Raw genomic sequence first — 27228 nt, 5'->3', positions numbered from 1 at the left:
TGGTGTGAGCTGGTGTGAGTTGGTGTGAGCTGGTGTGAGTTGGTGTGAGCTGGTGTGAGCTGGCTCTAGAATGCCACTGTCTGCAGTTGTCAGTCACTCAAATAGCTGTCAAAGAGTGTCATCTGTGGACACACAGACAAGAGACGGCATCTTGTTTCTGCCCTCCTGACACCTCATTTCATGAGCATCTAATAAAGTTTGGATGTTTGTCCCCTCCAAATCTCATGTTGAAACATAATCCCCAATGTTGGAGGTGGGCCCTGGTGGAGGCGATTGAACTGCGGGGGCAGATCCTTCATGAATGAGTTGGCACCACCCTGAATGATTTCTTAGTCCATGAGAGATCTGGTGATTTACAAGCCTGGGACCTCCCCCTTCTCCTTGCTTTCACTCTTGCTATGTGACTTGCCTGCTCCCATTTTGCCTTTTGCTTTGATGAGAAGCTTCCTGAGGCCTTCATCGGAAACTGAGCAGTTGCTGGAGCCATTATTGCACACCTTGCAGAATCATGAGCCAATTCAACCTCTTTCCTTTAGAAATTACTCAATCTCAGGTATTCCTTAAGGGCAAAGAAAATGGCATAATACGGCGTCTTGGTATTATGATGCGCTTGGTACTATGTGAAGGGAGATGATTAAGTACAATGAGGGCTCTACCTTCGGGGGTAGTCAACCAGGTCCTTGCTTGGCGTACTTTATCTAGCGGCTTGAGGCCCAGGAATGTCCAGTCATCACTGGCCACACCAGGAAGCTTTGGGATAGGGCTGTCTGTGCCTAGGACAGGGACCTGAGGTTGCTGACATGGTGCAGTGGGTCACTGCAAGGCAGCATCTCACGGAGGTGAAGGGGGCTGCAGCGGCCCTGAGAGCTGCCCCTGTCTGTCCCCTTCCCCACAGAGTTTTTATTGAGAACAGAAGGGCCACAGTCCCTGCACACTTTTCTAAGGGGAGACAGGGGTTCCTTGTGTCCAGGGTCTCTGTGGCCTGAACCAGGCCTGGCAGCTGGCACCCTCCCCATTTTCTGAAGAGTTCTGGCATGTTATGTCAGGCAGGGCCCTCATAAATTAGAACGTGCTGCCTCACCAGTCTCAGGGCAGATGAATGTGTGGCTTTAGGGCTGCAGAAGGCAGCTGCTGGAACTCGGGACAGGACAGCCAGTATCCATCACACCAGGGCTGATTGTGGACAGCCTGGCCTGCCCAGCTGGGAGCAGTCGGGGTCAGATAAAGGCCTCTCCCAGCTGTAGAGATACCCAAGGGATGTAACAGAGAGCCTTGGGGTCCCAGCAGCAGGCTTAGGATGCCACTGAAACTCCGGCTGTTGGGTGAGGGAAAGAAGGCACTGTGCATCGGGCAACCCCAGGCACGTAGCAGCTGTTCTTGGGACAGGCAGGCTGGGACTCTCACGCCAAGGTCTGGCAGGATGACATGCAGACGGGGACAGGTGGCACTGGGGCGTGAAGGTGTCCAGGCATCCTTTCCTTTTCTCAGAGAGATTTCCTTGACTCAGCCTGTCTTTGACACACACTGGGGGATGGGGCTGAGGGGGGAAGGGAGCCACAGAGAGCCAATCACCCTGCACCGGAGCCTTTAGGGCTCGTTCCCTCTGAGCCCGTAAGTGTGAGTGTGTCTGCGTGTGCACCAGTGGGAATTTCTTTGATAGAAGCAGCCAGATTCCAGAGACAGAGAGAAAAGGAGGGGGAAGAACAAGAGGGGAGGAGAAAATTGGGGGTGGGAGAGACAGACGGAGAGAACAGCGCGGGGGGTGGGGCGCGGGGAGAGGTAGAGAGGTGGAGGGGAGAACAGAGAGAGCGTTAGCGAGAGAAAGCAAGAGAGCGGGAGGGTGCGCGGAGCGGAGCGGAGACACAGCTCGCGGGGATGGGGTGAGAGCAGGAGGAAGCAGAGGCAGAAGCGGAGCGGGGACGCAGGTGCCTGCAACCCAGGATCCCGGGGCGCTAAAGGCTTCAGGTTCGGTGGCGCACTCCTGCGCTGGCCCCAGAGGTGCTGCGGTGGGCCGGGGCTCACTGCCTCGCGCCAGGTCCCTGTCCGGGAGGCGTCGCGGGGCTCCGGGGTGGCAGCGCGCCCAGACGTCTGCTCGGGAGGCGGCCCGAGGCTCCGGAGTGGCCGCGCGCCCTCCGGGGAGCCATGGCGGCGAGGGCCGGGGGTCGCCGGGCGGCGGCGGCGCCTAGGGGCTGAGACGACCGCGGGCCGCGCCATGGCGGCGCCGGGTTGCGGGCCCTGAGCGCCGGCTGGGGCGCGCACCATGAACTCGTGGGACGCGGGGCTGGCGGGGCTGCTGGTGGGCACGATGGGCGTCTCGCTGCTGTCCAACGCGCTGGTGCTGCTCTGCCTGCTGCACAGCGCGGACATCCGCCGCCAGGCGCCGGCGCTCTTCACCCTGAATCTCACGTGCGGGAACCTGCTGTGCACCGTGGTCAACATGCCGCTCACGCTGGCCGGCGTCGTGGCGCAGCGGCAGCCTGCGGGCGACCGCCTGTGCCGCCTGGCCGCGTTCCTCGACACCTTCCTGGCGGCCAACTCCATGCTCAGCATGGCGGCGCTCAGCATCGACCGCTGGGTGGCCGTGGTCTTTCCGCTGAGCTACCGAGCCAAGATGCGCCTCCGCGACGCGGCGCTCATGGTGGCCTACACGTGGCTGCACGCGCTCACCTTCCCCGCCGCCGCGCTCGCCCTGTCGTGGCTCGGCTTCCATCAGCTGTATGCCTCGTGCACGCTGTGCAGCCGGCGGCCTGACGAGCGCCTGCGCTTCGCCGTCTTCACGGGCGCCTTCCACGCTCTCAGCTTCCTGCTCTCCTTCGTCGTGCTCTGCTGCACGTACCTCAAGGTGCTCAAGGTGGCCCGCTTCCACTGCAAGCGCATCGACGTGATCACCATGCAGACGCTCGTGCTGCTTGTGGACCTGCACCCCAGGTGAGCCGAGCCCCTCGAGGGCTCTGGGAACAGCCGCCTGGGATCTCGGCGGGAGTGGGAGGTCCCCAGCTCCACGGGCTCTTTTCCACCAAGCCTCTATGTCTTCTGGGAACACGAGGGTGGGGAGCGGCCCAGGCTGTGGAGCTTAAATAGGTACTTAGGGTAACAGCAAACCAGGGCCACAAAATATGTGGCTGAGCCCATCTATACATAGTTTTGTGAAGCATCAGGGTAGAAATCACAGTCAGAACTCTGTAGAGCTTCTTCATGCTCATTTTCTGTGTTTGTAGCTTTCATTTTAAATGGCACATGGGAAGTCTGTGGTCTTTGTTCCCTGTTAAAGACCTCCCAAGTGTTTGAATCTGGCCCTGAGAAGGCAGCCTTGATGCTCAGGGAGCTCCTTAAGAGCTCTCCAAACCCAGGTGTGTCGCTTCTCTTAGTCTTTTCTCGGGTGTGTGGCACTGCCTCTGTCTCTGACCATGTGTGTGTGAATTCCGAAGTACTTGGGCTGCATCCTCCCTGAGGTGGGCTCTGAGGGGTGGGGCGGGGGGCTCTTCCTGCCCTCCCCAGAGAGCACCATCCAGTGTCTCCCGGACTTGGTGCCTAGAGGCTCCTGCAGAAGGAGTGTCGCCCCAAGGCTGCTGGGGCTGAACCTGCCCCCATCTGCGTCCTCATGCTGGCTTCTGTTCTCAGGAGGGCAGATGGAGCCCGGCAAGCATGGGTACCCTCTGCAAACCCCTGCCATCCGCAGGAACCTGTCAGGGAGAAAAGGAGGGAACTCTTAGCTGCGCTGTCTTGAGCTCACCTCAGCTTTCCCCGGGAGAATAGGAAATCGAGGAGGGAAACATCTGGCAGCGTCTGGACTCTGCTGTTTTACATCCTGTTGTCCCAGGGAAAGGCAGGCTCCCCCTGTCTCCTGGGACCCCAGATAAGGGGGTGCTGGGGTCCAGATGGCAGGTGAGGCAGGCAGAGGGCTCTGACAGGGCTAGTGAGGGCCTTCTGTGTGAGAGAACCCAGGGGAGCCTCAGGGCAGAGGAGGCTCCATCCTCTGGTGTATATGTTCCACAGCAGGATTGAGGGAAAGACGGGAGGTTTCAGGCTGAGCATTCTGCATATTTCCTACTCGAGAGCAGTGAGAAGCCGTCCTTGACCTTCACTGGGCCAGCACATTGAAGGGCAAGTGTGCACGTGTTCATTTCCCCCGGAGCACAGCCATTCCTGACTGCACACTGGATGAATCTTCCAACCACAGAATCCCCACAGATTCAGGAACAAAATGTACATGTCAGTGACTGAGAGCACATAGATACCAGGACATGTACATGTGGGAGCTCCACACACAGTCTCATGTGTTCACACATAAACTGCATACATACCACACAGCTGGCCATGCATACACAGGTGACAGGCATGGCATGCGTGCATTCTGCCACAAAGATATATGCTAGCTCTCACAGCACGTGTCTCTGCATGGTTCAGTGTCCTTCAAGGAAATATCTGCAACCACAATTGCAGAGCTATTCCCCTTTCCGTGACTCAGGGCTGAGACGCTCTTCCTTAGAGGGTGTATCCTTAGTGCTTGCGCTGGGACTGCTCTTAGAAGATGTAGGGCAATGTCGTTTGACTCCCAGAACTAAAGATTCCTAGAGGGGTCCCTCTCACCATGAGTCTAACATCGGAGGAGGGTTGAGCTGGGAGTGGAACCAGTTCTTATTTAGAGCAGTGCAAACTGCATTCCCACTCTTCCTCCAACTTCCAGAAGAGGAGGGGCTGTGGTTCCTGCTCAGCCTATTTGTGGTGTAGGGCCAGCTCCACTCCGGCAAATCCTTCTGGCTGATACCAGGCCAGACACTGCAGAGAGAGTCCTGGGGTCTCAGGAGTGGAGGCAGCTACTCTGCTCGCTTTCGGTCACCCCTCCACTTCCCTGGGAGGACCTTGATCTCTTCTTAGCCCCAGGCTGCTTTGAGGAGCCCCTGCTTCCAGCACCCCAGGATCCTCCAGGCCCATTCTTGTTGCAGAGAGGAAAGGCTTCTGGGGCCCGGCCCAGTGCCAACAGGCCCCCTTGACTAATGCTCCCTGAGGTCATGGAATTGTGGCAGACATGATAGCACTGCCCCTTCAATGAACACAAGTTTGTCCTTCTCTGGGGCATTGGTCCCCACCAGGTGTGTGGGAGGGACAGGAGGGGACAGCCAGTCCACAAGAGACCCTGACAGCCAGTCCACCAGCTTCTATCTTGGCAGCACCAAACTCTTCCTCCCTACAAATGAGCAGTGCAGAGCTAGCTCAGGGGCTGCCCCAGGTGCCACCAGTCTCAGCCACTAAGTCTCCCAGGGCCATTCTGTGCTGGGAACCTGTGGGACCTGGGAGTGCTGGTCTTGGGCAGCAGGAGACAGCTTCTCCCCCTGGACAGCCAGGATAGCAGCTGGAGCCTTTGCTCACTGGAAGTTTTGTCAGCCTCCACACTGATGGCTTCCTGGGACTTAATTACAAGGTACCCGTTTGAGGACCCAGGGTGGCATTTGTCTTTGTCAGGAAGCTCCCTGGTGGTGTCTGCTCTGCCTGCAGGATGTTTAGCATGATAAGTAGCAGTCCTCACCCCTTTGCTTCAACCACCTCCAAAACACCTGGGACCCTCTCTTCTTAATTCAATCTGGGACCCTTGGTGACATCCCCCACTCCTGCCTTTCTGTGGCGATTTCTTGAGTTACATTTCTGAAGCAGTTAGGAGTTTCTAATATTTGTTAGACACCTGGTCCTCCACCTGCAAGAGCAGCATTCAGTTCTCCCAAACCACAGCTGGGGACTAGTTATAGGGAGCCCCTCTCCTGGTGCTGCCAGGCACAGCAGAGCAGGTGGGCCCAGGGCATGGTTGCAGGGACTTTGCTTTTCCCCAGCAGAGTTATAGGGAGCCCCTCTTCTGGTGCTGCCAGGCATGGCAGAGCAGGTGGGCCCCAGGCTGTGGTTGCAGGGACCTTGCTCTTTCCCCACTCACCGGCTTGGCTTAGTGATTAACAGAAGCAGAACATTGATGACGAGATCTCAAAAGAGAAGCAGTGCCGAGACTAGCTGGAGCTTCCTCTGAGGCTCCCTGAGGCTCTGCTGGGTCCCCCAGCATGTCCTCCTTGTCCTGTGAGCAATGTCTGCACGTGTTGGCTGAGTGACTGACTCTGGAGATTGTCAGAATTGTGGCTCAGTAGACAGGAACTGCGCTGTGCCCTTGACTTTACAGATGAGAAAATGGGAGACCCAATTTTTGAAGAAAAGAGAAGCATTCAGCTAATTCAACAGATCTAGAAAGTGTCTCAAGCTGGCGGAGCTTGCAGTGAGCCGAGATCACGCCACTGCACTCCAGCTTGGGCGACAGAGCAAGACTCCATCTCAGAAAAAAAAAAAAATGTCTCAAGCTAAGACTCACACCCAGGTCTGCCCCTAAGATTTATAGAGGGAGCAATAGTGCACATGGGGCTCACCAACTGTATATATAGAAAGAGATTTAGAAGTTCTACATTAATCTTACAAACTGTTAAATGAAATGTGTTCTGCCCTCCTACCTTGGTGAATATACCTTTATAATGACCTGCAAGTCTGGGTTCATATTTAGAATTCTCAGGCTCCTTGGGGGTCAGCCTCATACACAATGGGAGAGCCGAGCTGGCCCACCTGCCTTGCCCTTCACCCTGGCTCTACCCAGCACCATGAGGGGCCTCCCTTGCACAAGGAGCACATTGCAGGTTGCATACCCATGCTCCATGCACATGTGTTGCTCACAAACACCACCCCTCAGGCATCTAGCTGAGCACACAGGTGGTACGGTCTACCCTCAGGAGGGTGGGACCAGGGGAGGTGCCCACACACATCTTGCAGGCAGGATGAGGGCGTTTGGGCAAAGAATTCCGTGTTTTAGGCATTTAGAGCTTGGTTTGGAATGGAAGGTGGTGGCTGTGGGTAGGCACATCCCCTTAGCCCCATGAACTCTTTATTGTATTGTGGGGCTAAGGGATTGTATTGTATTGAGGGCCAGACTGCTTATGCCAGTGTCCTGACTCGGAACACAGGGCTCTTGCCCTCCATCGGTCAGCTTGTTCCCTTGCCTTAAAACCCAGAAAAACCAATCTGAGTCACTCCCTAAGTACTCAGAGCATGGGATCTGGCTGGACTCCAGGTGTCGAGGGATGCTTCAGGACCTAGGCCTATTGCAGAGAGCAGGGAGGTGTCTGTGGCTGGAAGGTGTTAGCTGAGATCACCTCATTGATTGACTTCTCAGATATTCTTGAATGTACCATCCCCTCTGCCCTGTGACTGGAGCCACTGGGGAATATCTCTTCAACCCCACTTGTCACAATGCTAGAGAGTCTGTCTCCTTTTGTCTTGAGGAAGCCCTTTGTCATGTCACAGCCTCAGGACCTTCCCCCCACCTTCCCCGCCACACATGCTCTCACTCTGGCCAAACATACCTAGCCAGGTTGCATCATGAGAACTTTGAGTCTCACACCCTCTGCACCACAGATTCTGCCTGCAGGTCTAAGGACTCTGGGTGTCATCACCAGGCCAGGGGATGTTTGAGTATGCCCGCCACTCAGTGAATAGCAGGCAGAATCATGGAGCCACCCCCAGAACTCACTCAGGAGACCTGGGAAGAGGGCTGGCTCTGTCCTGAACGCACAGTGTAACCTTGGGCATGTTGGAAACTTCCCAGTCCTCAGTGTTCTCATCTGAAAATAAGCAAAATTACAGCGCACAAGGCTGCAAGATTTCTAAGAGCTCAGTTTTGCAAAGCTATGGTGGGGGAAAAAAGGCAGCAAGCGCAAAGTGGTGTTCTGGGAGCGGGTAAGCTGTTCTCATACAGTGCTTAAATAATAATCGTAATAATAAGCAAGAGGGCTGTGCTGCTTCCCTCGGAGCTTGGGGACTGCCCTGTCTTGCTCACTTCTTGCCACCTCCCTGTTCTCACCTGGAAAGCAGGAGAGCCTCAGGCAGGGGAAATGGATTCATCCTTTTCTTTGGAAAGAGTTCAGGAAAGGAGTGACGTGGCTCCCAACTAGGAACACCAGACTAGGAGTCAAGGAGTGGGTGCTAGCCCCACCTGCACTGCACTCTCTGGGTGGACAAATCCCTCTCTCTTTTGAGCCTCAGTTTCCCCATCTGCGATCTGGGGTGCGTGGTGTGGTGTCTTGCTGGTCTGTCCCAAAGCAGAGGTATGACCAGGCCCATGTGGATGTGAACCCCAGCACAGCATCCACTGTACAGACACTCTTAGTGCTCCATGGCAGGTCCGGTGCCATTAAGGTTAGGAAACCATGTCCACCAGGTCCCTGGGGGCCCAGAGAGGGTCACAGAGCCAGCACAAGCGTCAGGTCTCCACCTCAGGTCTCCTGACTCCTGGCTCACTCTTGTTGCACCTTCGGCACAGCCTCTGGTTACAGCTGTCTCTGTCAAATGCACAGTGCAGGAAGACAGCTTCTGCAGTGGGGGGAGCTTTGTGGTTTTGGAGGTGGTGCACATGCCCCCAGAGTCAGAAAGTCTGGGTTCAGGTCCTGCTGTCACCCAGAGTGACCAACCATCCTGGTGTGCCCAAGATAGAAGAGGGATTCTCAGATCTGAGCCTTTCCCTTTTAAAACTTGGATAGTCTCCTGCAAACTGTTCAGGAACAGTCCCAGATAAAATGGGACAAATTGGTCTTGCTACCACCACCGTTTTCCAGCTGTGTGATCTTGGGCCCTCCACTCCTCTGTGAGTTATATCTTCTCATCTGAAAAATGGGGACCACAATGATATCAGTCCCTCACTCACATAGATGTTGTGAGTTTTAAATAAATGAATAATCCCCATCACAGTATCTAGCATGGCACATATTATAGACTCAAGAAATGTGGATTGTTATTAATATTAATTTCTAGAAATTAATTAGTAATATTAATCATGAGTAATACATCTTCAGCCAGGACGAAATCTCTTTGTACCAAGCCCAACTCCAGTTCTCAACTCTTTAACTTCCTGGAAATGCAGAAGTCAGGGGGAAAAATCTTGGAAGAATTTTAGGAGGCTTCAATCTAAACTAATATGGACTTGTCCATCTGTGATAGGAAATCTAGTTAAGAGGAGCTTTGATTAAGTATCAAAATCATGAGTCTCCTGGCAGGCAGGGAAGTCTTCCCTGGCATCAGTGATGTACATGAACCTGGCTCATGAGTCTCCTGGCAGGCAGGGAAGTCTTCCCTGGCATCAGTGATGTACATGAACCTGGCTCATGAATATTCTCACCACTGCTTGCATTCTTTCAACAGACTGGCCTGTTTTTGGAGCCAGGCCACTGCAGCCCAGGCCTGGTGCTGCATCTTCACTTCCTGGGCAACTGTGTCCACAGTCTTCTTGATCATTTTTGATCCTCTGGAAAGGTCCCACAGCAGAGTGGAGCAGAAACACAGTCACAGTTAGAGTCTCCTGTTCATTTTTGATCCTCTGGAAAGGTCCCACAGCAGAGTAGAGCAGAAACACGGTCACAGTTAGAGGCGTAGGTGGCTCTTGATTCCATCCTCAAAGCTGTGTCCCTGATTCCATGGGGACTTGGGAGTCTCTTAGTCTCTTCAAGCTTGGTCCCAGGAGAAACCAAGTGACTCTTCCTTCAATGACCCCATCATGTGGTGTCTGTGGCTCCAGGCAGGGATGAGGCTTTGGATGGAAGAAGCAGGGTTGAAGACATGGAGGAAAGGAAGCCTCGTGCCACACTGTGCATGGAGTCTAGGCTGTCCCAGATGAAAAAGACCAGCTTTGAGTCATCCATGCAGGTTCAAGTCCTGCCTCCACTTACCAGTTAAGCAAATCATTTGGCCTCACAGAGCTCATAGTTTTCTTTTCTTTGCTTTTTTTTTTTCTTTTTTTTTTCTTTTGGTTTGTTTGTTGTGAGACAGAGTTTCACTCTTCTTGCTCAGGCTGAAGTGCAATGATGCAGTCTTGACTCACTGCAACCTACGCCTCCAGGGTTCAAGTGATTCTCCTGTCTCGGCCTCCCAAGTAGATGGAATTACGGGAGCCCACTACCATGCCCGGCTAATTTTTGTATTTTTAGTAATGATGAGGTTTCACCATGTTGTCCAGGCTGGTTTTGAACTCCTCACCTCAGTTGATCTACCAGCCTCGGCCTCCCAAAGTGCTAGGATTATAGATGTGAGCCACTGTGCCCGGCTGAGCTCATGGTTTTTATTGTAAACCAAGGCAGGTAAAAACTTGCCTTGCAGGTAAAACACACCTGCCAGGATTGATTGTGGTAAAGACAGGAATTTGAGATACTACTTAGAGAGTGAGGCAGTCTGGAGCCAGCACATAGCAGATGATCAGTGAATGATATGAGCAATAAGAGGTCATGTTTAACGTTGTTTAACGTTTATTTGTACTGACTTGGGCACCGCCGGTAGCTTTGTGTACTTCACACATGGAATGCATTTCATGCATCTCTGCTTTATGCATTTAATTCTCAAAATAGCCTCTTGTAGTATTTTATTACATTACATATAATACACTAAAACATATGACATATATTATTATTTTACACATGAGGACCTTGAGGCTTAGCAATGTCATACTGCGGGTCAATAGCTACAGCCAAGACTTGACCCTGGCTCTTTCTGACTCCATAGTCAAGTTCTCACACTACAGACCACTGCCTGTGTTTCTAAATAGTGCCTCAAGGGCATAGCAAGGGCGTCCCATAGGTCACCTCCTCTCGTCTCTCACGTGCAGTGTGCGGGAACGCTGTCTGGAGGAGCAGAAGCGGAGGCGGCAGCGAGCCACTAAGAAGATCAGCACCTTCATAGGGACCTTCCTTGTGTGCTTCGCGCCCTACGTGATCACCAGGTGAGCCTGACCGGCAGGTGTGTGGTGGGACTTTGAAGAGCAAGGTAGGGCCCAGTGGCCTTTAGCAGTGGCAGCCTCTCTTGGCCACATGTTCTTCTGCAGGGTGAGTTGTAGGGGGGCAAGAATGAACTTGCTGGATTTAGTGAACAGGAGGCTGCATGCTTTTCCTCTCCATCCTCGAATTCTTTTGGATTAGACTCAGAACCCAAAGGGTGTGAAAGACTCTCTCCCACTCGATTTCTAAATCATGTAATTATAACCCTTTATCCCAGGCTCCCAACCCCCAGGAGGCCCTAAAGAGAAGGAGAAGGTGAGAGAAGACAGAGGAAAGCATCCTCTTCCCCAAACCCCAGCTCCCCACATCCTGCTTCACCACCCACTGAATGCAAGACAGCCCAACCCCCAGGCTTCCCCAGCCTGAACATTCAGGTCAACAGCAAGGTCCCCTACCACCTACACAGAGAGTAGGTAGCATGCTCTGTGTCAAGCCAGGTGGGCATACCTGTTTGTGGCTCAGGGGCTCTTCCACTGTTAGGCCAGGCGCTGTGAGGCTTGTTGTGTTCTCTCCCAGATCTCCAGATTCTTGAGCCAGCCAAGGTTGCAATACACCAACCTGGGGCTGTGCATCCCTCAAGCCAGCTTGCTCTAGCTGGAACACTCCCCACATGTGTTAGCCAGACAGAAGAAAAATACATATTACCCAATCAGTTTTGTGCATTGGAGGGAAAATAAAAACTCCACAACTTTGCATCTAAAGGGGCTTAACTAGTTGAGAAGTTGACAATAAGAAGGGAACTTTGATGGTTATTAGAAGGTGGTTGTGGAAGCTTTCATTGAATCTGGGAAGGATAATCTGTGCAGGGTTTCTCTCTCTCTCTCTCTCTCTCTCTCTATCTCTATCTCTTTCTCTCTCTCTCTCTCTCTGTGTGTGTGTGTGTGTGAGAGAGAGAGAGAGAGAGAGAGAGAGACCCAGAAAAAGAACAGATCCCAGTGGCCAGTTTCCTCGTCTGCAGGAACCAGGAGGGGCACCCCTGCCTAACCATCACTCAGCAGTATCTTGCATGCCCCAGTGAGGGGGCCCTGTGGACAGTTCACCCTGTTTCCTCCCATTTGCCATTTGTCCTTACACTGAGCTGAAGCGTGATTTGCTCTGGTCACTGCCTCTGCTCCTGGCTCTTCTTTCTGTCATCCAGAATGCTATCTTCCACTCCCAAGAGCCCCTGTGGATTGCAGTCACTGAACCTGACTTCCTGGAGACCAGCTCCCCTCTTCTTTTCCCCAGATAGACACCTCTGGGGTGCCTTCCCCTGACTTCTGTGGCATGCTGCTTTCTCTAGGGAAGATCTAGTTAGCTGTGTCTTGCTTTGAATGTGGAACCAACACCTGGCTGCAGGTCTCTGGATGGGTCTGACCAGAGCAGAACTATTGGCTCTTCTTTCTAAAATTGTCCACTAGACCTCAGCATCACTGACATTGTGCCAGATAATTCTTTGATGCCAGGGGCTGTCCTGGGCATGAGGTGTTCAGCAGCATCCCTGGCATCTGCCCACTGGATGCCAGTAGAACTCCCCGTGAGAAAGGGTTACCCTTCCAGGTCCCTCTAAGTTTTGATAACCAAAAATGTCTTCAGACATCGCCAAATGCTCCCTGGGGATCAGAATCACCTCTGGTTGAGAACCACTAGTCTCGACCCACCACATCCGGCCAGGAAGCCAGAGCTTACGTCATTCAGGGTTTTCCACAAGACACAAAGTCTGGGCATGGTGATAGAGGAGAATAGATTGCTCCCAAGGGAGGTGTGGCAGAAGACTTAGCATCATGACTCTGGAGTGCACTTCCCTGGAGCCCAAGCCCCAGCTCCCCCACATCCTGCTGTGTGACTTTGGGCCAGTGATGTGGCCTCTCTGGATCTCCAGAAGGGAGTACAGTGTTGTGAGGCTGTAAGGACAGGGACCCTGGGAACATGTGGCTCAGCCCTGGCGGATGGCACCTGTGGTCTTCACTGTCCTTCCCTCTGGCACTTACAGCACCACCCACAGTGTCCCTGCCCAGGACTGGCTGCTGCAACAAGAAAGGCTTTGATGCAGTGAGGGGCGGCGCATCAGACAGGGAGGCCACACAGAGCCCCTCCTCTTAGGTACCGGAAGACAGGCAGCAGTGGGCTAATGAGGTGAACTTGAGCCTTCAGAGGATAGGTGACACGACTCCAATTTCAAGCTATTGGACTTTTCTCTGGCTTAATTTCATTTCCCAACAAAATTTTCCTTTTTTAAAAAAAAAAATTACAGCTAGGTTCTCTCTAGCGGTGCTCAGGAAGTCATGTTTCAGTAAAATGGTTGATAGATTACAACTCAATATGCTCCCTCCAAATGGATTTGATGCATCTTGGGTTTTAAAAAATATTCACAGAACAGTTCATCCTCCACGGAGATGAGCAGCAACCTACCCAGGAGAGAAACTATGCCCAGGAAACCTCATGAGTACAAAACATGTCTCTGGCAAAGTGCCCCCCTCCCCGGATCCCACTGCCCTCACCCCGTCTGCTCCTCCCTTGGCCTTCTCATGTGTGTGAAGGAGGCATCCTAAGAAAAACTCCTAAAATCAGCACACATACCCACATTCCAGTTCATCATGTCTCTAGAGCAGCTTTTCTTTGGAGCATAAAAGAATCCCTGATGCAGAAGCAAGGGTTGGTGCGACCCCAGGAGCTCCCCTCTGATGGGGACGTTGACCTTGTAGTCCTCTCACTCAGATGGAGCACTATGCTGTGGGAAAGGCACAGGCTCCATGGGTTCTGAGGCAGGAGTGAGCTCTCATGGCTGAGGCTCCACAGGCAAGACCTGTCAAGTGGACCTGGCTATTCAGGGCGACTGTCCCGGGAGAAGGGACAGCATGAGCCAGATCTAGAGCTGTGCTGTCCTGCAAGGAGGCCACCAGCAACAGGTGGCTACGAGGCACTTGAAACGTGACCTGTCCAAACAGATATGCTGTAGGTTTAAAAACGCACAAGTCCTGAGACTTCGCATTACATACTCTGTGTAGGAAATTAATACCTTTCTGGGCAGGCTCAGCTGCTGATACCTGTCATCCCAGGACTTTGGGAGGCCAAGTGGGGTGAATTACTTGAGGCCAGGAGTCCAAGACCAGTTGGGGCAACATAGTGAGACCTCTTTTTCCACAGAAACATTGACAATAAGAACTGGTAATTTTATATAGAATTCATAGTGAAATGATGAAGTTAAATGTAATATGTAATTAAAATTAATTGCACCTGTTTCTATTTACTGGCAGAGCATTTCAGGTGACACCTGCACCTGCCTTCTCTCTCTGTTGGACCTTGCTGGCCTGCAGTCAGGGAAGTCTGGGGTGTGAGGTGTGCCGAAGCCCTGCTCCCCACCCCACTCCTCCTAGACCTCGAGCTGCTCATATCATTCTTCAGTGGCCGGGACCTCCATGCCAGCCACTGTGAGAGGATGCTCGGGACTTCCTCCTCCACCTTTCTCCCCTCTCTGGACCCTGCTCAAAGTCAGGGTTTATCTGGGAATGTTTCCTGAGAGGCCAAATCAGTGTCTTCCTCCTTAGGGTCAGGAGGCCTGAAGGGAGGGGACACCCGGCCCTGAAACAAGGCAGCAGGGAAGGGAGTGCATGGTAAATAGAGCCTCTTGGTGGGTCCTCCTGAATCACACCCCTCTTGGAGCACCTGACCTTGCCAATCCCTCTATCCCCACATGGCTCACATAATGTCCAACAAGATGCTTAGTCTTTAGGGTGGCTAGGAGCTTCCCCCTGACCCGGCACCCTCTGATGGGCTTCTGTGAATTTATATTCACTGCACCAGGGGCCATATGAGCCCCAGCTGTGCATGGGCACGGCCGGGACCCCATCAGCGTTCTACTTCCCCTGCCAGGACATGGACTGCTGGGCTGGGCAGGGTGCGGAGGGGACAGGATTAATCTCACACCCACCTCCAGGGAGCCTGATGCAAACTCTTCCATCTTCTCTGAGTCAGGGTTGAGAAACACACATTGCTTGTGAGGAGAAGCCAACCAATGGTAAGGAATAAACAAGATGATCCCAGCAAAGCATTCAGCACAGTGTGGACTTATCATCCACGCTGGAATCGGGATCACTGACACTTCCTGGTGCAATTTTTGATTCTTCTGCTGTTCTTTTCGAGATGATTTCCAAGTGTAGACATGACCAGTCTCAGAAGAAGCTGAAGACAGACCTGCTGAAATGTAGTTGAGAATTTAACTTCTTGTAGAAAATGAGTCTTTGTGGAGAACCAAGAGCCATGGGTTTTGGAGGCAAAGGACCCCCTGAGCTATCATCTCATGCAGGAAGGGTGAGCTGTTTGCACCATGCACACCAACTTGAACCCACTGTTGGTGACTAGCAGAGTGCTGTTTTGAAAGCAATTCTGAAGCCAGGCTGGGATTAGTGGGAAAGTCGGGAGAGACGTGCATACTTGAAGGTTTTCTTTGGTTTGCCATCTTGGCTTCATTAGAATCACCTGGAGAGCTTTACATCCAAACCCATGTCTGGACCTCACACTGAACCAGTTCAGTTAGACTCCCTTGGTGTGGGCTGGGGGCATGGGTAGCTTTAAGGCACCTCAGATGATTCTAATGACCAGTGTGCTGACAGCCATGTCTCTAGTGCATCCCAACCCATTTTACTGCTGGAGCGTAACTGAGGACTGGGGTCAAGGAGCGTTTGAATATTGGCCCAGAGCTACTCATCTAGTTGGCAGTGGAACTGGACTTCCAACTTCATTAGGCTCTCTGCCCACCCTTCAGGCTTTCAGAGGCCTCCGGGGAGTCTTTGCAGACCCAGCCCTCCCCTGCTGTCTTCTGTGGGTCTGTGGCTGTGCCATTAAAGTGCATGGCATGCAGAGAGTGCTCCCAAACCACTTCCCCAGGATCCTCTACCCACTCCCAAGGCAGATCTCCTGAGGCTTGCTGAGTGAGTCATGCTCCTGGACCCTGTCAGCCCACTGTACTGCAGCTGCAATGGTGGAGTGAGGCCCTGGGGCAGGCAGAAGCCTGGGGAATGGCCAGGGGCAGGCCCTGGGCAGTTCTGGAGCTCCATATGGAGGAGGTTACTTCCTTGGCTGCACATACAGGCTCTCTTGAGAACAGCAGCCCTGTAGCTCTGTCCCTCTAACCTGCCAGGTGCTCAGTGGTGGTGGCTCAGGGGCATTGAGCTCAGCTGCAGCCCCAGTACCAAAGAGTCAACACAGAAGATGTGGCAGGTGTGAACCCTGTTCTGGGTCAGATCCCTAAGATGTGGGGCTCCTGGCCTAGATGGTGTTGTTGGGGACCAGGAGGCAGCCCTTGGGTGGAGCTTGTTTTAGCTAACAAATGTATTACTGCAACAGGTTCAGCTGGATCTGACGGCGCTGTGCCTTCCACAGCACTCCGCAGTTTGCTCAGATGTTATTCCCTGGGCCCTATACCACCCCCAAGAGATGGACTGGGTGAGCTATATGAGCTCCACTCTGCAGATGGGGGCACCAAGTCTTAGAGAGGGAAGAGATTGCATGGGTCATTTAGCTAGAAAGACTTGGGGAACCAGACAGCCTGAGCCCGTCTGCAGATGCCACTGGGCAGCTCCAGGGCCCCTGGGCGGAAAGCTGTCTCCCTTGCATGCAGCGCCTCCTCATTGTTCTCTGCCTCCTCACTGTCCATAGATATAAAAATCAAAACCCATCGAGTCAGTGACAGGCTGATCCTGGGGAATTCAGAAAGGACAAGTAAGGAAAAGCTCTATCTCATTAACTAATTCAGGAAGGTCTCTTTATTTTTAATCCTGTAAGTCCTCACTCTGTGCCTGAAGCTGTACCAGAGCTGTCCAGGGACCCTCTGCACCTAGCTAACAGTCTCTTGGGAATTTTTGTTTTTGTTTTTTGAGACAGAATCTCACTTTATTACCAAGGCTGGAGTGCAATGGTGCGATCTCAGCTCACTGCAACCTCCGCCTCCCAGGTTCAAGCAATTCTCCTTCCTCAGCCCCCTGATTAGCTGGGACTGCAGGCATGCACCACCACACCCGGCTAATTTGGGTATCTTTAGTAGAGATAGGGTTTCACCATGTTGGCCAGGGTGGTCTCAAATTCCTGACCTCAGGTCCTCTGCCCGCCTCGGCATCCCAAAGTGCTGGGATTACAGGCATGAGCCACCATGCCCGGCACTAACATTCCCATTTTAAAGAGAAGGGAGCTGAGGCTCAGTCAGGGTTCAGCCTTGCCCAGTTCCAACAAGTGACTTGGCCTCAGTTCTAGTGTGAGTCTGCCTGAAACCAGCACCCATGCCCAGCCCCTCACGATGTATCATTCTGCTTCTCTTCTCAGTAAGACAGGACATCCAGCTCCACCAGCAGAGGTTCCTACTTTCCTCCCAGAGGGATGTGGGGAGACACACTGAGGCACGACCCACTCAGAAACGAAATGCTGCAGTTTCTGAGATGATTGAGACCAAGTTGTTCATGTGTCACTTATACCCTTTATTGGGCTGTCAGCACAGAAACTAATATTCCCCACAACTCTGCAGCGGCTGTATCTAGACAGCTGGCTTTGCCACTTCCACCCGCCTTGTACCTTATAAATGCAGATGTTTCAAGAGTGTGGGTTGACGTCAGATGGCGGCTGAGAATGCTGGCAGCCGGGAGGCCAGGATACTGAGGAAGAGAGGAGGGTACTGCTGTAACACCTGCCACCCGTTTGAGTTGATAGAGTAGATCCCACTGGCTGGGCATGGGTTTCCCTTCTGTTTGTCCCCCATCTATTCACATTTGCCTGATAACTTTCTCAGATAGGGAAGCATCATTCTTGAATCAAGTAAAAGAATCATTCAAGTGTTCCTATAGGTTCTCAAGCTTTCTATTGGAGAGCATGAAGTCTTTATAGCCATACCTGCCACTTAGTGAGCACCTGCCAACCACCTGGGGCTATCAGTGCGTACCTTATTGCACCTGAGACAGCTCTAACAAGGTAAATACTAGAATCCTAGTCTCACAGAAGTTCAGAGAGGTGAGATGAGTTGCTCAAGGACATATGGGTAGTGAGTGACCAAGCCAAGAGTTAAAGGTCAATGTCAGGCCAATTGGCTATAATTCGGCCTTTAGGCCATGCCACAACTCCAAAGACTGGGGCGGGCCCTGGAAACACAGAGATGCACACATCTGTACGCTTTCTGCCCAACTTCCAATAGGCCCACATGTAAGTACCATGAGCTGAGTGCAGATGGCCTTCAAGCTCCTGTGAGTGAAGCAGGCATTTGAGTTTCTTTAGCAAAAATGATGAGTTCTCATGGAGTCATCCCCAATCTCACTGACAGCAGCAGTTTGTGTAGCTGGAGTTCCCAAGAGACCATCAGCACTGGTAGGCAGAGCCACTGGGGGATGCAGTTGGCATTTCAGAAAGACAGGACATCCAATTCTACCAGCCAAAGAGCCGCCTGCACATGTGTATGGGGGCACGTAAGGCCACAGTGGGAAACATATTTACAAAGCTACACCTTCACTTTTAATAGAAGTCTGACACCTCCAATTCACAGTCACACTGGCTCTGTGTCCTCAAAGCCCTAGGTCACATAGGACTCTTCCCAGAGTCTTTGAGCAGGGTCTGCAGATCCACAACAGATTCTCATCCAAAAGCTCAAATTACATATTTTCTGAATTAAAATCCACATGTCTAGAAGCATTTGCAAGGCTATGCTCTCTGCAGCAATCTATGCTTACAAATAATTATGGTTGTCATAAATCATTGGAATCAGGCTTTGTGGCACTTACAAATCTGACAGCACCATTATTGTGGTTTTTCAAAGTAAGGAAAATGTGTAGATGGAAGAGAGGTTTCATAGGCAGGGGATTCCCAAAGATAGATATTCTATTAATAAGATGACTTCTCCATTCTGTCTCATGAAAATTTAAAGCATCAGCTTATTACTTCAAATATGTAGGTCTTCAAATACTTAAGCCAAGTTCTTTAGAAGTCTTGAGAAAACACTGGACTGGTTTTCCAAGGAATGTTCTGTGGCCCATGTTACATTTGGTATATAATGTATGTGTGTGTGTATACATGTGTATGTATGTATGTGTGTACATGCGTTTATGTGGGTGTGTGCGCGCATGTGCATTTGTGTGTGTGTGTGAGAGTGAGTGAGAGAGGGAAAGAAGAAGAGAGAAGAGATGATGGTGGCATAGAAAGTGTAAAGAGAGGGTGCTAATTTGTCGCTTTAAATTCAGGATTTGAAAGTACCAGTGCTTGATCTCGCTGAGGAATAGGAACCCGAGTCAAGGAGGCTGGTGGGACAGCCTGGCACAAGGAAGGCACGTGGTTGCCAGCACCCACCTTCTAGGCTCTAATCCTGGTTCCTGCATGTTCAGGCTGTGTCACTTTGACACTTCTCTGCCTTGGTTCCATCTTCTGTACCACAGGAAGAGTGATATTGGGGTCCTGAGATGATATCTGTGAAGCAGTTAAGGTGACACAGAGCCCCTGGCGGTCCACAAGAGGTGCTGGGGTCAGGAGCCACAGGGGTTACCTGTACCGTTCTCACCTCGGAACTTGCTTCCTTTTGGGATTCCCATTGTGGAGCAAGGTCAGGACGCTGGTTTCTCCAGAGGCTCAGAGAATGCCTTGGAGTCCTGGCAGACATGCTTCCCTTCTCCCTCCCGGGACCAGGACTTCCCAGGCTGCTGGGTGGAAGTATGAAGTCCCCATGGGTGAGAAGGGCAAGGGTGGGCAGCTTCTTATCTCCATCAGCCCTGGACTGTGGCAGCCAGTTCAGATGTTCCAGTGACCCACGTCAGAGGGGCTTGTTACTGAGAGAGGAGCCATGGCTCCATGGAAGAGTTCCCTGGACAGCTATCGGAACATAGGGCTGCAGGCACACAGGGTCTGGAGGTCTGGCAAGATCTGTGGGTATCTGCTCTGTGTCTCACCCTAAGTCAGAAGAATTCACATCTCTGTGTTCTGCTTCCTTTTCATCAACAGGCTGTGCACCCTGCAGCACTTTCTATCCTCCCCAAACCCACACACCCCAGGCTCCCATAGGGGCTGGACTCCTGCATCAGAATTTTCTGAAATGCTTGGAAAAGGGGGTCTGGGCCCCCTCCCTAGTTCTGTCCCCTCCCCCCACCTGATCTGATGACTGAGGGTATGGATCTCACCCCAGGGGATTTTCCTGGGGGAGCTGTGTCAGGGCAGGCACGTGTGCCTTTTGAGCACAGAAGCAGGAACATTTCCCCCTAAAGGGGGCTATTGGCAGACAGACGTTTTTCTGGCTCGTACCCCAGAGAGCACATGGAAAGTCATCTTGTGCTCAGTGGAAGGTTGGCACAGGTGGCAGGGAGCGATGTTTGTGGGGACAGGCCCTGCTTTCCAGAGGGTGGCGAGGGGCGGCACCCTGCTCCCAGGGCTGCTCATCTTTGTCATATTTCCAGGGTTCACGGGCTCTAGGAGTGTGGTGGGCTGGTTGATGCTGTTATGGCCAGGGGTCCCCAGAACAACAACACAATCACACAGCCACCTCTGCTCCCCATGCAGTTCTTCAGGGGGAGTCTTGGTTTGCTAGGGCTGCCGTAACAGAGTACCACAAACCGAGTGACTCTAACACAGAAAGACCGCCCACAGTTTCCGAAGCCAGAAGTCCAAGATCAAGGTCTTGGTTCCTTCCAAGGGCTGCGAAGAACTCACTCCATGCATTCCCCAAGCTCTTGGTGGTTTGCTGGGTTCCTTGGGTTTCTTGGTTTGCAGGTGTCTCACCCTGATCTCTGCCTTCTTGTTCACACAGCACTCACCCTGTGTGCTTCTCTGTCCAAGTTTCTGCCTTTTTGAGAACACCAACAGTACTGAATTAGGGGGCCCGCCCTATTCCATTAGAACCTGATTTGTACAGGAAACAATCTTATTTCTAAATAAGATCACATTCTGACACTAGGGGTTAGGACTTCAACACATGCATTTTGGGGGGAGACGCAATTCAACCCATAACAGGGGCAATGACAAAAGGAAGCCAAACCCTGCTCTGTCAACACCTGAGCCCTACAACCATCACTACAGGGCGCTTGGCCAGAACTAAGCAGGAGACAGGGCCTTACACTAGAGGCTTTTGCTCTGTGAGCTGCCTCCCTCCAACGTCCTGTCCTGAGACCATCCACTAACTCTGACTGCCGAGGGGAGGGAGGGGAAAAGGCATAATAAACTGACCACATGGAGGAGGAGAGGCTCCCCTTACACACTGTGACCCTGCCCACTAGTGACATGGGACTGGTCAAAATTCTAACGCCTCTTTCCTGGAGGGAAGGTCATCAGGAAGGAGTGAGCAGAGCTAGATCTGGTAGGAAAACATGGGCTGAATTGTCCCTCTCTAAAAGGTCACCTGGAAGGGATCTGGTGCTTATCCAGATGCCTGCCCAGATCTGGAATTACAAAGAAGTTGTTGTGGCAATACGGAAACCCTTGGCTCTTCTCATCAACAAAAGGAGCTGGGAGTTGTTGGAGCTAGTGTGGAGCATAGCCAGCAGCCAGCCACCGCAGGCACAGGGAGCCACCTGCACAGGGCCACTGGACAGCGGCCCAGCCAGCCGCAGCCAAGCCTGGAGGGGGCATCCCAGCTACCCCATGCCAGTGACCACGTGGCAGCAGTGTCCAGGCCTGTATTCCTCCAAAGCGCCTCTTTTCTTGGAGGTCCTGACAAAGGCCAGACATTAGCTTTTCAACACAAAAATTGTCATTGTGCACTGTGAGGAGGGGCAAGTGACAAAAGTTCCAGGCAGCTTACAGTGACCTCATGGAAAAGGGGTTCTTGGAGCTGGAAGGGACCCCAGAGCTTCCTTTGTCATGTCTGCAGTGCTGAGATTCACATCTTGGTGTGGCCACTAGCCAGGACTTGGACTGCAGTTAGATAGAGCTGGTCTTCCCAGGCAGGAGACCCTAACTTGCTGCTTACCTCTCTGAGCCTCAATTTCCTCACCTGTAAAATGGGAATAGTGATTCTCATGCTGCTGGATAACTGTACAGTTAGAGATTGTACACACAAGTGCTTAGCCCAAAGGAGACACTCAACTGGGAATCATGATGTCTGTGCCAGGTGGGGAGCTCAAACTTGCCGTGAAATCTCTGAGAAGCAAATGCAATAGATTTTAACCTCTTAATTCTCTAAATGGTGAAATTTTAGATTGTTGTGAATAATTTTATTCTGTGAAATCTACAGAAGCTGCAAATAACAATTTCGATTGTGCTGGATGGTTTGATGATATCTGGTTCTTTTCATAAATCCTTTTGGGAGAGCTAAAATGCTAAGCCTGAATTTAGCAATGTATGAAAAACTATAGACATTTTGGAAAAGCAATTTGGCATTGCATAGCAACAATGTGTTGGCATTCAGCTGTTTCATTATTATTATTAGGTGTGAATTCTAAATTCAGGTTTTTTTTTCTCCCTTTGAATTCATCACTTCTCAAAATAGATTTCTTAAAAGTACAGATTTTCTAAATGTTCACAGCTCCATTTCCCCATTCAGGCTCTCAAGGATATGAGAGGAAACGTAGCCACAGTCCCCCACAGGGTCAGAGGGCAAAGGTAGACAGTGGTGAGGAAGATGGGATGCCAACTAGAGGGGCCTCAGAGTGGACTCCTTAAGGGTCTGCTCCAGAAAGAGGCATTTCAGTGGCGGATCGCAGCCCACCAGCTTCCTCCTCCTCCTCTTCGCCAGCTCTACAGCCCAAAGAAGGCTTAAGAATAACCATCTAAAGATAGCAGCACTGAGTTCCGGCTCAAGCTCAGTTCTTTCTGTACCTGGGTCCTCACCTGGGCAGACCCCCAAGCTGAGAGCCACCACTGCCTTCTATCTGCAGGGGCTCCAGGTAGAATCAGGTTCTAGACCTCCAGTCAGAGGCGGATGCAGGTGCTGCACCTTCCGTGGCCACTGACTTGCTGTGTAATGTCTGAACCCCTTTCCCTCTCTGGGCCTCAATTTTTTCATATGATAAAGAGTGGAAGAGAGGGCAGTATATATGATCTCTAGACTCTCTCCCAGCTCTGTGGGTCTTTTCTATTTCATGTTAATGCTGGGTGATGTCCAAATGTGGCCAAGGGTGCTGGACACACTTGAGAGAATAAATGGCTTGATTTGGGTGGAGGGTAGAATTCTCTTGGGTGGTCAGGTAGAAAGAAGGCTTTCCCTGACCTCACAACATGGTGTTAGCACCACGGAATGGAGCTGTCTGATGGCACCAAGCAGACTCTAAGATACGCAGGCTGGGTCTTCCCTTGCCCCTCCCCCAAAGAATGAGGGTCCATCTAGGATCCCCTGATCACGGCCATTGTCAAAGACCACCAGGATCCCAACCCAGGGAAGAGGACTTCCTTGCTAGCATTCTTTCCTGTTCACAACATACTTTGAGCTTTGCAAAACGTTTTCAAAATTGTTCTCAGCTCTTCCTCCCATGCAACATCCTGAGGAACGCAGAGCCAGGACTGGAAGCAGACAGTGGGATCAGACCCTTCTAGTTAAAAGAGCATTGAGATGATATTGTCCCATCTTTTTGTTTTTCACATAAGACATACAGGTCAAAGGAATGAACAGAGGTGCCCAGGGCCACATGACAAGTCAGTAGCAGAGTTGGCACCAAAGCCAGGACAGCCAGCTATTAGCTGGGTTCTCAGTGCGGCTTGGATTTCAGAGTCAGATAGACCTGGGTTCAAATCCTGCCTTTGTAGTTACTGGCCATGTGACCTTGGGCAAAGTATTTAACCTCCTGGGACATCTGCTTCCTTGCATGTAAAACACAGTTGGCTGTATCTCCCAGGTCTCAGCAAAATCACATATGGAAAGTGCTTAGCACAGTGTGTAGAATAAAATACAGCCTGATAAGTGTTCACTGCCATCATCGTTATTGGTGTGAACTGCTATTATTGTTATTTAAGAAGCCAGTCTCCTGTAATCCCAGCACTTTGGGAGGCCGAGGTGGGCGGATCACGAGGTCAAGAGATCGAGACCATCCCGGTCAACATGGTGAAACCCCATCTCTAGTAAAAATACAAAAAAAATTAGCTGGGCGTGGTGGTGCACGCCTGTAGTCCCAGCTACTTGGGAGGCTGAGGCAGGAGAATTGCTTGAACCCAGGAGGCGGAGGTTGCAGTGAGCCGAGGTCGTGCCACTGCACTCCAGCCTGGCGCCTGGTGACGGAGTGAGACTCTGTCTCAAAAAAAAAAAAAAAAGAGGCCAGTCTCAGATGAACTGAGGGTTGGGCTGGGAAACGATGGTCCACAGGGGCACAGACTGGAGCCCTGGTCCATGGCCATCCCAGGCCGTGCCTCACTGTGTCCTCAGTAACGGCTTCCCTGTTTCTCCGCAGGCTGGTGGAGCTCTTCTCCACGGTGCCCATCGGCTCCCACTGGGGGGTGCTGTCCAAGTGCTTGGCCTACAGCAAGGCCGCGTCCGACCCCTTTGTGTACTCCTTACTGCGACACCAATACCGCAAAAGCTGCAAGGAGATTCTGAACAGGCTCCTGCACCGACGCTCCATCCATTCCTCCGGCCTCACCGGCGACTCTCACAGCCAGAACATTCTGCCGGTGTCTGAGTGAAGGACCACGCTCCTGCTGAAGAGTTTAGAATGAGGCAGCGGTGAGAAGAAGGGAGGGAGGGCGTGGGGGCCCCTGGGTGAACACCACCAGCTGCCAGCCCCTGGCGTACCCAGTGATCCTGGTTCCCTGGCTTGTAGGGGCTCCAGAGCCTGCTTCCTGGTTCCTCAAGGGCAGACATTGGACAGTCCCTATTTGTCACCAAAGGATGACTATGGGCCATGTGCTAGCCTTTCTAAGAAGCTCCTGGACTCACCTGAGGCTCCCTGGGGGATGACACTCAGTTCTGTCACTGTCAAGGATGCAAAGAGCTGGTGGCAGGTGGGAAGCATGGTGTCCACCTGCCTGCTGACCACTGGATGCTGCTCCATGCTGAAGAAAAGTGACAGTCTCCAGGGGACATTTCAGCCATGCCAAAGGGAGGCTGGCAGTGGTCATTTGGCCCAGATCTAACATGGCACCTCTTCTCCACAGGGTAGTGGTGACTGCTTCAATCCAAATATTATTCAGCTGGTACTAACGACATTGTGCCCAGCTGGGACTCTTGGGCTCTGTGCCTGAGGGAAAATGTTTCACAACTAGTGGCTGCCCAGTTGCTGCTGGCCAGTTGTCTTAGAAATGGTCAATTGGATTCAACTTTGTCCTCTCCTTCCCCCTAAAAGCGAATGTTTATGTGTGCAGACAATCCTAGCATGAAAATGGTTTAAATAGGCTGGTCCTACACGTATTAGGTTCTTTCAAGTTTGACTGGGAGGTCCCCTTCTGATTTACAAGTCCTCATTGTTGGAGCTCAGTAAAGGCAGGAGGAAGGTGGCTAGTTGGTCCCCGCTTCCCCTGTTTGTGACCTGATTTTTCATGAAGTGTTTCACCTTGTCTTATGCATCTTGTCTGGCATGTCCTGGGAGATGGATGAGCAAGAGCTGGCCTGAGCAGGGATTTTTGCCTTGATTTTAAGTCACTGGGTTCCATTGTCCTGGCGCCTCCATCTCCCTAGTTTCTGTAAGCCTATTAACAGAAAGTAGAGGCTGTTCAAGAAAGTGCCCTGTGCTAATGATGAGACAATGAAATTTTTATAGAGTACTGCACCTGTAATACACATGCCAATCTGTTAGCAGCCCTGACTTGATTTAATAAAAACCAAGGAGAGCAGCCCCTGCTTTCTGGCCCTCTCTTCTTTGTCTACCACTTCAAATTGACTTGCGAATACTCAGAGCAGTTACCTTTCAATACTCGATTCTTAAGTGATTCCTCCAGGGTGGGAAGCATGGAAAGCAATGGAATCAGACGGCTCCTTCTCTCCTTCCAGCTCTTTACATCCTAACTCTGTAGGTATAGAGGGAAGGGTGTGGTCCAACAGGAAGGAAGTTAAAAGGGTCTATTGTTTTTTCTTCTAGGCAGCCCCAATTTTTAAAGAGAAGTGTGTGCGTGTTTATTTGAAAAGATGTCTTATTAACCCTTAGTGCCTCCGTTAGAAAGCAATTCACCTGGCTTAGTCTTGTCTAGTTTCAAAGTTTCAAAGAGACTAGAATGGAGACAGGTGTAGTTTTCAAGGATGCTTTGGCATCTTGTTGCTGTCAGAGATGTGCTCATACCTGCTTGGGGAAGCCAGTGGGGCACGACCCTTCCCAGCTTTCTGATCTGGGGTGCCATGTTGCAGCTGAAAATCAGCCACGGTGGGAGTGTTTACACCATGAAAATTAGCAAATGCTGTAAATCATGCCATCTGCCCCACAGAGAGCTGCTTGTGAAACATCTACTATCACTTCGCTGCTAGACATGACTCTGTGTATCACTGAAACAAAATTGCTCTGGTTCAGAGTTCCTTTGGCCACTCATGTTCCAATAGCAATAGACATTTGCTTCCTGCACCTTCCATCGCCCCAACCCCAGAAGTACCACTGGGATGGAAACCAGCAGAAGCCAAGACAGGATGCTTAGCTGAATCGGAGGACAGTAGCTCACTTCTCACACAAAGGCTTTCAAAGCTGGGCAAAAGAGGAGTAGTGGCCCAGTGCCTGAGGTCAGCCGACAGCAAAATACATGTGCATCAATATCACTTTGGGAGAATAACTGTGGCACATCCTCTGTTTGCTTTCTCTGTGCTGTAAAGGCACATGTTGTACTCCCAGTAGCAACTAGATCTCTTTTACCTCTTCTTCTTCTTCTTTTAACTTTTTGAGACAGAGTCTCACTCTGTCACCCAGGCTGGAGTGCAGTGGTGCCATCTCGGCTCATTGCAACCTCCACTTCCTGGGTTCAAGAGATTCTCCTGCCTCAGCCTCCCAAGTAGCTGGGACTACAGGCGCGCACCACCATGCCCGTCTAATTTTTGTATTTTTAGTAGAGATATTGGCCAGGCTGGTCTCGAACTCCTGACCTCGTGATCCACCCTCCTTGGCCTCCCAAAGTGCTGGGATTCCAGGCATGAGCCACTGCACCTGGCCTCTTTTACCTCTTCTTTAGCCAAGAAGCAAAATCTGTCACCCACAACACCACATATCTGGAAAAGATGCTTTTGATAATTTTCACTATACTTCTAAAACCAATTAAATGTACTGGCATCACGTAGACAAAAACTCCAGATAAGTCCGTTGATTGGGCATTTTCATTATTATTTGGACACAGGAATTAAATACCAAGGGAAAGTGATAAGAAAATTACTGTATTGGCAGCCAGCGTTAGCCAACTCTGCTGTAATTACCGTTAGAGAAATGTTTGTTTTCATCACTATCCAGTCTATCAAATTTGCCCCCGGCTTTCTTACTCCCAATTGAATTAACTACCTCATTTTGTTAATTTAATTTATCAAAGGTAACATTGTTTTCCGAGATATCAAACACCTGAGATACAT

The 27228-nt window shown here is 51.5% G+C and overlaps 1 protein-coding gene across 1 annotated transcript; it reads left to right on the top strand.

Annotated features, from left to right (window-relative positions):
* The first annotated feature begins 2219 nt into the window (after positions 1–2219).
* GPR26 (G protein-coupled receptor 26) lies at positions 2220–25533 on the top strand. Its single transcript, XM_017497878.2, has 3 exons — positions 2220–2928; positions 10670–10783; positions 24149–25533. The coding sequence occupies exons 1-3, from the start codon at positions 2261–2263 to the stop codon at positions 24378–24380; spliced, it is 1014 nt and encodes a 337-aa protein (XP_017353367.1). The 5' UTR covers positions 2220–2260; the 3' UTR covers positions 24381–25533.
* Positions 25534–27228: the final 1695 nt, after the last annotated feature.

The sequence above is a fragment of the Cebus imitator genome, unplaced genomic scaffold, assembly GCF_001604975.1.
Source record: "Cebus imitator isolate Cc_AM_T3 unplaced genomic scaffold, Cebus_imitator-1.0 Scaffold235, whole genome shotgun sequence".
NCBI classification, from domain to species: domain Eukaryota; kingdom Metazoa; phylum Chordata; class Mammalia; order Primates; family Cebidae; genus Cebus; species Cebus imitator.
The sequence above is the reverse complement of the archived record's forward strand: the minus strand, read 5'-3'. Positions and strand labels throughout refer to the sequence as shown.